Below are 14,510 nucleotides of genomic sequence, written 5' to 3' on the forward strand. Positions count from 1 at the left end.
AATTGCTATAAAATGAATTTTTTTCCTTAAAACAATAACTATGTTTAACAAAAATTCCTATAAGAAATCACCAATTTAAGAAATTACCAATTTAAGAAATTTCACTCACTTTTATCTCACATTCTAGAATTACAAAACTAGAACGCTATCCCACATAATAGCTCAAAGAGAATTTTTCCATCTGAAATGGTCTCAGCTTGGGAGTTTACCACATTAATCCATTAACTCGGTATACATTTAAATACAAGAAAATATTGAATAGTAATCATGCATGTTATATAGATATTAATGCAGTTAATTTGGTAAATACACAAACATTTTTATAAACACACACAAACAACACAGACACCACAAACTTCACTCTTGCACTAGAGAAAGTAACAAAAAAGGAGTACACTCACAGATAGAAAACTTGTTGCTGTTGTCTTTCCCTGGAAACAATTTAAATCCTCTAGATTTAAAATCTATGGCCTTTTTCACTAGTTAAGAAAACAAACAAAAACATGTATCAGGATATACAATTTTAAAATAAAATTCAAGTTAACAAATTTTGTTAGCATTGAACTATGCAAGTTAAAGAAACTGCTTTCTTAAGCCTGATGTAGGGTACACAGAAGAAAATAAAAAAAAAAAAAATACAGCAATATAATCAGTAAGTAGTAAAGTACCAAACAGTAGCGAAGGATTTTAAATGTTCTATAGGGAGAATCCTGCATATATATGTGGATATGTTTTTAAATAATATGCAAGTTTTTATATGAGAGCAAAACATTAACACTTTATATAACTTGAATTCATCAAATGTTATGGGAAAATTAAACTAGAAAAATAAAAATACTGAGACATTATAAAAGTGGGAAGAATTTAATGAACTAGGTTCTTAAACTAACGTACCTTTTTAGGTAATTTAGCCTAAGTGAACTATTAGGACACACTTAAGAAAATGGTACTAGAAAAACTTAAAATACATTTTCATATTTCTGCCAATAACTCTTTCCTTTCAAAGTCATAGCTTTTGACATTATGGTCTATAAAATTTGGGTCACAACTATTTGGGTTTCATCTAAAATAACTTGCTATTTTTTTTTAAGACTTTATTTATTTATTTGACAGAGACAGCCAGCGAGAGAGGCAACACAAGCAGGGGAGTGGGAGAGGAAGAAGCAGGATCCCAGCAGAGGAGCCTGATGTGGGGCTCGATCCCAGAACGCTGGGATCATGCCCTGAGCCGAAGGCAGACGCTTAATGACTGAGCCACCCAGGCGCCCCTAAAATAACTTGCTCTTGTTTTGGTATGATATTGAAAGCCAATGTCATCAAAGGCTGGTATATTTCATTGTGCACTTTATTAAAATAGGTATGACTGGATTTACCTAAAATATAAATATAAATTCAATGAAGTAACTGAAATACTTTTGAAACACTTTTTCAAGTATTTTAGATGAAGGAAAAGAAGTATTTTTTTAAATATAAATTATTGGGTTAACTACAGTTGCTATGTACTTTTTAAAAGTGATACACAATAATTACACCAAGTGAAATAAAGGAAATCTATTTAATTGAAAGCCAACTAATTAAAAAAAGTTATGCAACCTGATCTCATGAGATATTTAAATATCAGTTATTTCCTTTTAAAAACCAGCATAAACAATAATGCAAGGGATATATTTAACTTCTTCAATTATAATTTAGAAATTTTTACATACTGATTTTTATAAGATTTAAAGGCTAGGGATTACATTAGGCAATTAGGTTTTGTTCATGCCATGAACTGAAAAAAACCAATACTGATTTTTGTTAGTTTAAAATGATCATTTCACTAATTCTTACTTGCTATTTTACCCACTTAGTTCATATCACAGGTATTTTATTGGTTTTGGAACATTTTATGTGATTTGTTTCTTATTAATACCTCAAAAGTAGAATGGTAGAGACAGGGTCTAATGATTTACTAGACTATATAGTTATGGACTATTTATACATATTATGTTTAAAAAGAGAAGGAGATGACCATTGGAGCAGGACTTAAGAGACCCGATTCTTAGAAATTATTAGTTGTGTGGTTTTGAACAAGAATCTGTCTTTTTACCTCAATCATTTCTCTTAAGATAAGAAGCTAGGACTAGATGACAGCTCAGTCTCTTGATAGCTCTGAGATTCTTTATCAGCAAAAGAATGACCATCTCTGTCTCTCAAGTTGTGCTTTCTGTTGTAACTCTCTTCCACACCTCCCTCCCCATGGTAAGCCAGTGTTTAATTCTACTGGAGTATTCATTCAAGTGCTCTAAATTTAGTTCTGCCACTTTGTGAATTTTCCTGCTTTCCTTAAATTCTTCTTAATAAAATATACATTTTCTATTTTGAGGCGTATTTCTGGATAATCACAATACAAATGGGAATTATAAATAGGAATTCTACCTCTACTTTCCTCTGCACTCTAACATTTGACTTCAACTATTACAGATGAGCCTGAAGATTTCATGGTAGTTTTAACATAAATCTGGAATTCTTCAAAGAATAAAGAAAAATAAATGAAAAAATTGTAAACCCAAAGGCCAAAATAGAAGAAGAGTCCAGAAGGTCAAAAAGAGTTCAATTCTATAATGTGTAACTGGGAATAAAGAATGTTGAAAACTACATTGCGGTGTGTGTGTGTGTAAAGGTTTATGTAAGATTTTTGCATTTAGACTATGTGGTTGGGTGAAGTTAGGAACAATACCTAGCTCAGAAAGCATCATCTCAGACCAAAGAACTTTAAATATTTCATGATTCTAAAGTGACGCAGCTTTTATTTATTATTATATTATTTTCTTTTTTATTCATCTATTTTTCAATTTAAATTGAAGAAAAAAATCTATCCTTTAAAAAATGTGTTATAATGCAATACAGATAAAGAAGATGGAAGACCAGGAGACTACTCATTTTTAGAAGAGAAAAAGGAGTGACTGGAAAAAATATAAAATTTTAATTCACAAAAAACTTTATGTTAAGCACTAAACACATACTTTAGATCTTTTTATGATTCCAATAAAAAGAATACATAATGCCTATCTCTTTAGAAATAAATCGAAAGGACAAATATTGCAAGAATCAACTACAAGTCCCTACTCTAAATTATTTATCAGTGAAATGTTAAGTCTAAAGTATATGCCATAAAAATGTAAATTTTATTATGTATTATAATAACAACACACCATTAAGCCATGAGTGCTTCTATTAACCACATTTAACTTATTATAAAATTAACCTGATCTTTTTAACAGGTATATCTCAGTAATCCTCATGTAAAATTTATTTTATCATAGAGATATATTAAAATATGTTACGGTCTATAAATAGAGATTAAGAAAATGTTAAATGATTGTGTATTGTTCGTGTCAATTCCTTTCACTGTACTCTGAGCTTCTCAAAGGCAGAAATAGCATTTTACTCATGTGGAACTTCTATGAGTGTATGACTGAATGAATACGTGCAACATTGTAACTCTTGGCTCAGTTAGCTAAAGACATTTTGTTGGGAGGATTTCCTTTATTAATCATAAATCAGAAGAAAAAAAGCAATAAAAGAATGAATGTTCAAGCAGAAGTAGTTTCACGTATAAAGCTATTTTTAAATATATAAAAACTGTATATGTTCGAATAATTTTTTAATTTCATTAAATGCAAGATGTCGACATACGCACAAATACCAATTTCTTTTGTTTTCTTCTGTTTTCACATGCTAAACGGTTTTTGTTAACTTTTTATTTACTGCTTTATTTATGCTTTTTTTTAGCATAAGGGCAATATTTTATAATAGGAAGAAGTCTGGAGAACGGACTATATTAGGGCAACAATCAAATCCACAATCCACCTTTTTTTTTTCTTTTTTTAGTTGTAAGCCCTGGACACTAGAAACACCACTTTGTTCCTGCAATCTTTGTTAAAGCAGTTTTAAATCACAGTAGGGGATTAGCACTGCAGTATTTTTCAGATCAATTAATATTGTTATCTTCAAAATCAATTTAAATTCTCAAATGCATTTTAAAACTTACCAAAAAATGGTGATTCATGTTTCTTAAAACTCATGTAACCTCCATGTTAATCAGCTAAAGTCACTTATTTGAAATTATTTAATTTATAATGCCGATTATTAAAATTATTTAATTTATAATGCCAATTATTAAAATTAAAAAGCACAAATAATTTGATTTTGTTCAAACATCAATATGTGTGTGTGTGCATGTGTGTCTGAAATTGGCAGCATATGACTTTATTTTTATGTTAGAGAATCTTTATTAGTGTAACCTGGGAACATATAGTATTATTAGGAGAAAACTGATTGGAAGGTAGTCGATATAGTGTTGGTGCCAGCGTTTAATGTTAGGAAATTGACCATATCACACAGATGTGATAGAGGGAATTCAACCTCAGTTGCAGGTTTGCAAAAGATGATCTTCAACTGTTCCCACTATCACTGAGCTTCTAAAACTTAAAGTCATAAGACATCTCCTGGCTTCAAATTCCTTTTTTGAAAATTAATAGACTCCTTACTACATAATCTCAAAAGTCATATACCTGCATTTTTTTAATTCTCTTTCATTGCTACATATAGATAATATGCAATTTTGCAGAACTATGATCTTTGAAAAAGAAAAAAAAACCAGACATGTTTAGCATTAGGGAACAACACTTTTTCATTGGGAAAAAAAATATTTCAGACTTCTATGGGACTCGAGTAGAAGAATAATGGCATTATTTACTAAGTATTACCTTCCATTTTCTACCTAGATTATATTCTTTTTTTTTTTTTAAGATTTTATTTATTTATTCGACAGAGATAGAGACAGCCAGCGAGAGAGGGAACACAAGAAGGGGGAGTGGGAGAGGAAGAAGCAGGCTCATAACAGAAGAGCCTGATGTGGGGCTCGATACCATAACGCTGGGATCACGCCCTGAGCCAAAGGCAGATGCTTAACCGCTGTGCCACCCAGGCGCCCCACTACCTAGATTATATTCTAACACAATAATAAAAATAAAACAAATACAATATTCTGTTATCATAATCTTCCAAATTTGTAGTATTTTGACAATAAGTTATGTTCCAAATGTCAGTAGCATTATAAATCTGCAATTAAATCAGATTATAATTCTTTGGAAAAGTAAATAATTTCTTCGAAGAAAGTAGGTCATTCTACCTTATTGATTGGGGGGGTTACTTTTGCCTCATTTCAACTTTTCAAGTGCACAATAATGCCTCTCTTTTCTACTGTGTTTGATATCATGATGCCTGGATGTATAATTCTTACTTCTTATTTTGAATTAATTACAACCCTATCTTTATCTTTATACTCAATAAGTAAATTACACTAATAAAATAATTTCCTTTAAGTTTTGTTTTGGTTATTAATACTAATATGTATGTGGGTTGTTTGATTTAGAGACTATAGCACATCACACCATTCACAGTAGATTCATCTACCTGGGTACTAAGTAATATAATCAATCATTAGCTAGGAATTTTATTACAGGTCAGTATCATATTAAAGAATGGTGTCCTATTTATGACACTTCTATCACAGGGGTAGGAGTTGGAAGACCTGTGTTCTAGTCCCAAAAGACATGGGACAAGTTGTTTAACTTCTCTATTCATTTCTAAGAGATTCATTCATTTATTCTTAAGTATTTAGGTGTAGAATTTGTACCAAAGGGAGAAGGAAAGACTGATGTAATTGGAAAACTCAATTCTATCCCAAAATTTAAAATATAGAGAGATTATGAAAGTATCAAACTGTGTTAAGAGGATACTTTTTTGTTTGGTTGGTTGCTGTTTAAAGGAAATGGCAGCTCCATGTAACTGGCCTAAGCACATGAAAATTTAACACCTGTTTTCTACCTCCTATAAGGGCAGAACAAAACAGTTCTTCAGGACATATTTAGCATGAGGGGAGCTAACTGGTCACTCCTTCTACATCATCCTTGGAAGAAAAAAGATCAAGAAACTATACTGACACTGTAGTAAAAGCTAGGCGGTATTCTTGCAGTGTCTCCTTAACCATCTTTCATATAAGATCTACCACTCAATACAAATTTCTGAGAATAGAATTTTGCATATAATTTTCTGTAGTATAATTTTTAAAAATGGAGGTATTTTGCAATTAGATCATGTTTCTGGATTATACACTAAAAAGGCATAATAATTCAGCAACATATTACTAAATGGCTTCTGAATCTTTGTGAAAAGTATTTTATTTTACAATATATTAAAATAAGAAAAATGATACTGGCCACCATTTAATGAAAAAGATAGTGGTACAAGTAAATATGTTCAAAAGCACTGAAAAGTTCATTTGTAGAGACTTACATATGTAAGATGCAAAATATTCTCAAATTTAAAATAATGGAATTAAATAAATCAAAGGTAGTAAGAAATGATACATATTCAATTCTGAAATTACTTAAAATCTAATGCATTATCCCTTTTAAAATTGCTAGGAATAAGTAATATGGTTTAGACACTCTAATTTTTTTAAAGTCCTAAGCTTTGATTTATGCTACCATGCTAGTTTGTGGCTAGCACTTAACCTTGCATATAGAGTATATATAAATGTATGTGTTGTCCAATTTTCAGTTGAAAGAAAATTTACAACTATACATTGTACCACTATGCTTATATTCAACAACAAATTTCAGGTATCCAAACGCAGCAAGAGTTTAATAAATGTTAGTTATTCTTTTTTTTTTTTAAAGATTTTATTTATTTATTTGACAGAGATAGAGACAGCCAGCGAGAGAGGGAACACAAGCAGGGGGAGTGGGAGAGGAAGAAGCAGGCTCATAGCAGAGGAGCCTGATGTGGGGCTCGATCCCATAACGCCGGGATCACGCCCGAGCCAAAGGCAGATGGTTAACCGCTGTGCCACCCAGGCGCCCCATAAATGTTAGTTATTCTTATCACGATTACCAGTTATAATTTTAAGATCTAATCAGTTTCAGAGGATAATTCAATTGGGGCTGCAATATACAAAACAATTTCCAACTATTCTGGGTCATGTCTTTTTCACTGTGTATAGATAGCATATAAAAGTTAAATCATCTACTTTCCCTGGATTTCTATATATATCTGGATATATAGATACCTATATGTATCTATATCTATTTATATATATATATATATCATCTCTAAATCCTTTGACCAAAATAGTAAATTTAACAAAAATATAGAGAAGCATCCTTAGATATACAATCATACCAGTTTTCCTGAACATAAGTATAGCTATTCAGCATATTTCAAGGCATTCTTGTAATAGGCCCATCTTCACTTTTACAAAAGAAGATTCTGAAGCTATAAGGTCTGAAAGTTTTAATGAGATCAACCTACACCCTAAATCTTTGAAATCTTATTTTTCAATCATTTCAGACTCTGAAATAAGTGCAATTTTTTTTTTTAAACTTAGAAAACTAACAGAGTAACCAGAGTGGAAAGGAGACATCATGCTTTATAAAATCAATTTCTTAATTTTCACTGATCTGAATTAATTTTATTGCTTTTTATTTGAGATAACGGATGACTGAGTAACTGGTTGAAAAATCACACAACTAATCATTGGCTAAAGACTCTAAAATTTGTATATGGGCTTTCTTTCCTTCCAGAAATGGAACAAATTCAGGAATCCAAAACACTTATGTAGATACCAGCAGATGCACCCGCAATGCTTGGCGTAACAGGTCTTACAGTTATGGCGTGCTATAAAATGTCAGGATTATACGAAAAATGTGGGATTTTTTTATATTCTCTTTAGGGATTCTTATAATTGGCATAATAAAAGTCACCATATGGGAAGAGTCACCATTGGTATGGTTCACAGACACTTTTAATACTTTTAAAACTGTATTAACCTTTAATTGTTTTAATCCTCATTTTTCTGATAGCTTCAAATGAACTTTTTAAATTATCTTTAGTCCTACAATTAAATATTAAGATCCACTCCATTCATTTTCTTAGGCCCTTTTTTCTTTTGGTATATTCTTCTAAATAGAAATGATTTTCTATTCGTCTTATTTGTAATTTGTTCTCTTTTTATAATTTTCATATTTTAATTTTACTAAGGATAATTTCACAATAAAATATAACATGAAAAATGATATCATTCTTTTTTTTTTTTTTTTAAGTAGGATGCTTAGGAGAGCCCTGGTTTTCACATGAATGCCTTAGGAATATGAGGATTAGGCAAAACTTCCCAAATAATCTCAACAAAAAAAATACACCTGCAGGCTTATTAAAAACAACAACAAAAAAAAACCTTTTTCTTATTCAAAATAAATGAAGTAATTTTATGTCCCATATTTGTTTTTACACTTGACATCAGAGATCACTATAATGCCTTCTAATATGAAACTAATTGGGAAAGTGACCACAGTTAATGAATATCATTAGACTGAGGCAGTGGATTATATTCGTCCACTACAAATTTCATGGATACAGGGAATAATTTGAAATAAAAAATCCAGGAAAATATTACTACTTTAATAAACAACAATATTTCCTCATCTCTCTCATTTCAGATTATCATATTTCATTCAACTTCCTCACTGGAAGCCTTGGTATCATTGCCTGGCTTCTGCTTAAAACAAGCATAGACAGGCTCTGATAGTTGTATTTAATGCAGGGTTATACTGCTAAAGAAATGATGTTGAGGACAGCAAAGAACTGATCATAACCCACCTATGTTCTATATTGTCTACATGCTTTCCAGATCTGTCCTCCTCCTCGTTCTTTGTGAAGCTTGATCTGAATAGGCTACATCCTGCCACATAAACTGTGGCATTATCTAGAAGGGCTGCATTAACTGGAAGTTTGTTAGAAAAACAAACTACCAAGCCCTACCGCAGACCGAATGAATTAGAATTTATGGTTTAAGAAGATCCCCACGTGATTCTTATACACATTTAAGTTTGTGAAGCACTAGATTCTATCAACAGACTCCCTTATTCTCTGGAGAATTCTACCAGGATGGAGGGAGGAAAGTTAGATCAGGATGATTCTGCGGGGTCCTCACCATTACTTTGACTGAAGTTGACTAGGACCTTAACTGAAGGTCACTAATTTTTTCATACCAGACGATATACATATCTTTGTCCAACATCTCCCTCCACTCATCCCAGTGGGTCAGCAATGGTGAAGCCTAACTGCTACTGCTCTGCGTTACAGCATGATCCCCTGTGGTTTCTTTACATCCACTCATTTAGAAATAATTCCTTTGTAGGTAAACCCTTCTTGAATTAGCCCATGTTCCACTTCTCCCAATGGATTCTGATGGATATACCACTGGTACATGAAAATCATCAGAGATATGTATTAATATCTTAATGTATTTAAAACCACTCTTACACTTCAAAACGTAACATTTTAGTAAAAATGTGGGTGACTATTGCTCATAATTCTACCATTAGTTGCTTCCTTAATTCCTAGGGAATGTTTTCAAGAGCTAGATCAGATATCTACTCTTTTCTAAAATTTCTTTTCTCTGCCCAAGAAGCAAAGAAAATTCACAAGGATAGGACAGATAAAAAGATATGTGAGTTGGCTGTACTAAAGTTAGAGAGTAACTGAATTAAGGGTAAACTGGCAAAAAATATGAGGTAAATAGAAACCCAAGATGAACTGAATGCTATACATTACTTTGGTATAATTTATATATGATTCAGTATGGATAGTGTTAAATAAGGCTGTATATATTAGTTGTTTCCATAATTCTCTATCAATATTGCATTAAACTATATTTATTTCTAAGGAAATAACCTAAGAAATTTAAAACTGTGTCAATTATTTTAATTTATTCACATACTTTACCTTATATAATTTTTATATTACTAGAGCATATTTTCTTCCTATACCAGCTCCAGAAGTGAACAGTATCATTTGTTGGTTGTTTATCTAAAGCACGGGCACTCTATGCCTACTGTTTTTAAACCACAAAATATCTACTCAAAATTGGATTATTTTCCTCCTTTCCACAGATGTAAAATGGAGAAGTGTTAAGTAGATTGCCCAAGGTCATACATATGTTAGTTAAATATGTTCATTCAACTGACTCTGATACTTCAATCCTATTGGCTATACCACCTTCTGACTATGTAATAACAGCATTCCATATATTTAATCAGAACTCTCAAGTGTATATCCCAGAAAACCACAAATAAATGGGATTAGTATATACTATCCTCGTTTATTTTTTGAATCAAAGCTTATCATATAATATTTAAGTGTTCAACAATATCTAACTTTAAGCATGTTTCACTTCAATATGGAGAATTGGCTTTGTAAATTTAATATTGAAAAAAGATATTGATTATTTACTGATAGTGTCAAGTATAGTCCTATGGCTTGAAGTTTCTTAATACTTTATTTCAAAAATGTGAACAGATGAATAAAAAAGGTGTAGCACAAGCCAACTGCTATATGAAATTCAAATCATCCTGTAGTCTTTTTAGTTAAACCATTTTTGGCTGCATTCCTTTCTAATGGAAAGTTCAAGAGAGTTGATAAACTTTTTTTTTTCTTAATGTAAGCCTTATAAATGAAAAATTTCTAACTTCTCTGGGATCTAGATAAAAGTCAATCTAAAAATTTGTCACTTTAATCCCATTTGGTATTGAGGAAGAAATGCCATTTTAAGAATATTTTAAACAAAGAAAAATCAACCATCAACACTAAAAAGCAATAGTCCATGATTTAGAATATAAATGATGCAATTATGAAGAGAAAAATATTCTATGCAATGCACCCCAAACCTAATACCATGCTGTTCTGCCATATATGAAGGTTCTGCTCTTCCTAAAATTGTAAAACTTAATTGTGTGATTTCACTCTGTGCACAGCAGGGCAGCCATATGCTCTAGAAAACTACATGCAAGGGAAGCAGCTTGTTGCAAAAGTGGGTGAAAAAGCCCTGAAATAATTCTGATCAAGATAAAAATGTCTCTAACATAGGACCATTCCTTCATACTCCAAAAGGCAGAGGAGTCCACTTTGCACCAACTTTGAGCACAAATAGAAAGTCTAGCCCCTTCAAAATATTTTAACAAGGGAAAAGATTTAAAAGTCACAAGTGTCACATTTACTGTGACCATCGTTCACAGGTAAAATAATGAGCTCTGTTAACCATCAGGGAAAATCAGTGACACACAAAACCATTTTCATCTCCAATCTAAGTTTTCCTTTCTAATCAGTGTAGTATATATTTTCTTCCCTTGTTTGTCCATGCTATAAAAGTGAGAAATAGTATGTTAATATAAGGAATAAGCTACCAAGATATACGATTAACAATTACTGACAAGCATAATGATGGGGTTGAAAAAATAGCATTTATGAAGACCACTGTTTTGAGATGATGGTTCCAATTAACGTGAAAAGATATATGCCTTCTAAAATCTACTCAAAGGAAAACAGAAACACAGGGTCATCAGTAGTTCTTAAAATCCCTGCAAAGGAATAACTCAAAAGCATGGCTTGAGGGGTAGCATTGGATAAAAATGTTAAAATAGTTACTTGCAAATTTATTAGTTGTGAAAAAAATGTTTTCATAGCTTAATATTGTCATAAAGATCCTCTGGCATTCAGGGTATTTTTATCTAATACCTTTTTAAAATACATTAACCTATTATCAAGTAAATTCTAATATTTTATTTTTTCTCTTCTTTCTCCCTAAGAACAACTCACTCAACAAAATATAAAAGAATTAGAAATATAAAAATATATTTACTGGTAAGAATAACATAGTTTTGACAATTTTACAAATGTCATGAAATGTGGTAATAAAACAGAAAATGAGGATGATAATGAATAAATAATTATGTATTTAAATAATTGGTACCTTTCTAGACATGGATTTTTAAATTGCTACAAATATCAACGCTGAACACAGTTTTCCACAAAATAATATAATACAAAAAAGTCAAGAGAACAATGAAAAAAACCAAAAAAGTGACAAGATATTGATAAAGCATGCAGTAGTCAATATTTATATGTAGTACATTCACCTAAATGTTAATAATTCACTATCTGTTAAATATGTATCTACTTGACCAATATCAAAGTTCTTCCATAAAAAAATCAATAATTAATATAATAAGTGAAAGTGTCTTACAAGAATCATATGTAACCAAATAATTTTTTAAAAGTTATAAATTCTCTACTATTATTATTTATGCTAAATATACATGAAAATCAATACATCACTTAGTCTCATAAAGACAGACCTGGGGATTCAAGCAGGCAAATGCAACTTTGCCATTTATATAAAATAGAAGATAATGCTTAATTATTCAATCATGAAAATTTTTGATTTGATAATCAAATTTTGTATCCTTCTTTTCACTGGTTTGCTTCCATCTATCAATTACCCTTCCAGAGATTTGAAACATGGTAGATAAAGGGAAACTAATCTTTGTGTTTTTTCTTTGTTATTTGATAATACATTTTTAAAATATCCTTTCAAGTTATAGAATTTAGCATAAAAATTAAGAGTAATAGAGGAGTTAAAAATTGACATGGAAATACTTTCATCATTTATCCATACATTCATTGATCTTTCCAGTGAAATCATAACTAATATAATCAGCTCAGTCATTCTTAAGAGTTGACAGAATTATTGTCATTAAATTGACCCAGGAAATCCATCTGCCCTAAAATATCCCCTCCACTCATGAATTTCCCACCACTAAAGTAATTCTTACAGAATTAAAATATAACTTTTACTATATCCTCTGAGATAGTTAATCAGCATGGGGAATATTTCAAGTGGAAAACAAGATCTCCTGGAGAGTGGACAGAGAGCTGGTACTGTTTGACAAGTATTGCTCTCTCACCATGATAATCATCCTCATGTAAAGTCTTGCTATTCAGAGCATCATCATAACCTGTAGTCTTGTTAGAAGTTCAGAACATGAGATCCCACCCAATTTCACCAAATCACAATCTGCATTTGAACAAGACTGCCAGGTGATTTGTATTCATATTGAAGTTTAAGAAGCACAGTCTAAAGACAGACTTCCAGTCTCTATCAACTATTATTTGCACCTCTGTATACATTACTAATTTGTTTGCCTGCTCCTATTAAATTTTTTCTTTAATTTCTTGTTGAAATAACATCTTAAAGAAAGTTACATTAGATAATATCACTTCCCTGCTAAAGACCACCAATGGCTCCGGTCTTATTTAGACTAAAATAAAACTCTTTGCCTCAGCCTCAGAACCTACTTGATCTGTGGTTTCCAACAGTTTCCCACTTCATCTCCACCCCTCTCCTCCTTGGTCACTGAACTCCAGCACACTGGGCTATCTTTCCCTCAAACAAAACTCAAACTCCTTCTAGCTAGTTATTTTCTCTACCTGATATGCTTTCTCCTGTGATTTTAGCATAGCTGTCTTCTTCCATGTTGCTCAGGTCTCAGTTTAACTTTTACCTCCTCAAAGAGGCCTTTCCTACCTCTCCAAACTAAGGTAGTCACCCATATATCACATAGCCTGTTTTAATTTTCTGCAACATCCTTGATACCATCAGGTAGTTTTTTGTTTATTTGCAAGTTGTCTTTTTCACCCCACTTAAAAATAAACTCAGTGAAGCAGGGTCTACTCATTTTTGTTCAATATTATTTCCTCAAGAACTGGAAGAAAGTCTGGTGTGTAAGTAACTCAGTAAACATTTGTTGAAGAAGGAGGAAGGGAAAGGAAAGGAAGGGAGGAAGGGAGGGAAGAAAGAAGGGAAGGAGGGAGGGGGGGAACAGGGGAGGCAGAAAGGAAGATTGTTAAAGAAAATAAGTGAGAAAAGAAATAGACTGAAAGAAAGAGATTAATGGGGGGAAAAGCCAGAAAGAAAATACAAAAAGGAAGGAAGGAAGGAAGAAAAGAAGAGGAAAGAAAAGAAAAAAGAAAAGGAGATCCTGAAGAAAGTACCTCTGTCATCTTAAACACTAAAAAAGCTAGAATTAGGGGCACCTGGGTAGCGCAGTCTTTAAGCATCTGCCTTCGGCTCAGGGCATGATCCCGGCGTTATGGGATCGAGCCCCACATCAGGCTCCTCCGCTATGAGCCTGCTTCTTCCTCTCCCACTCCCCTGCTGTGTTCCCTCTCTCGCTGGCTGTCTATCACATAAATAAATAAAATCTTTAAAAAAAAAAAAAGGCTAGATCTCAAATGGAGAGTTTTGAGAATTTAAGGCATATAGGTAAGCACTGGGCTCTGGGAGAAATGTATATGTGGCTGAGTCACATCTATTGAAATAAGGAGAGAGCCAATCTGCAATTTCCTTGATATCAGTGCTGGCCATATCTATGGTTGTTTTAACATTGGCTATACAATTTGATAACCATATTAATAAGTCCACATCAGCTCAAACATCAAGAGGAAATAGAAGATGAGGATAAATACATTTAATTAATATATATCTGGATAGATTTATAGACGCTTAGGATTGGAAAGGGCAGTAACAATCATATTACTGATATACTCTTTGATGTTTAAATGCTTTC

The 14,510-nt window shown here is 31.9% G+C and overlaps 1 protein-coding gene across 3 annotated transcripts in view; it reads right to left on the minus strand.

The window, feature by feature from the left end:
* Positions 1-14,510, minus strand: part of CSMD3 (CUB and Sushi multiple domains 3) — a 1,143,082-nt gene that overhangs the window by 661,313 nt on the left and 467,259 nt on the right. For 2 of the 3 annotated variants that reach the window (XM_026495546.4, XM_026495545.4), the window contains one exon: positions 402-479. The exons of the other annotated variant lie outside the window; for it this stretch is intronic. In XM_026495546.4, the coding sequence (XP_026351331.2) occupies positions 402-479 (78 nt within the window). The remainder of the gene's footprint in view (positions 1-401; positions 480-14,510) is intronic. 3 annotated transcript variants of the gene reach the window in all.

This window comes from Ursus arctos, unplaced genomic scaffold (genome assembly GCF_023065955.2).
Source record: "Ursus arctos isolate Adak ecotype North America unplaced genomic scaffold, UrsArc2.0 scaffold_6, whole genome shotgun sequence".
NCBI classification, from domain to species: Eukaryota; Metazoa; Chordata; class Mammalia; order Carnivora; family Ursidae; genus Ursus; species Ursus arctos.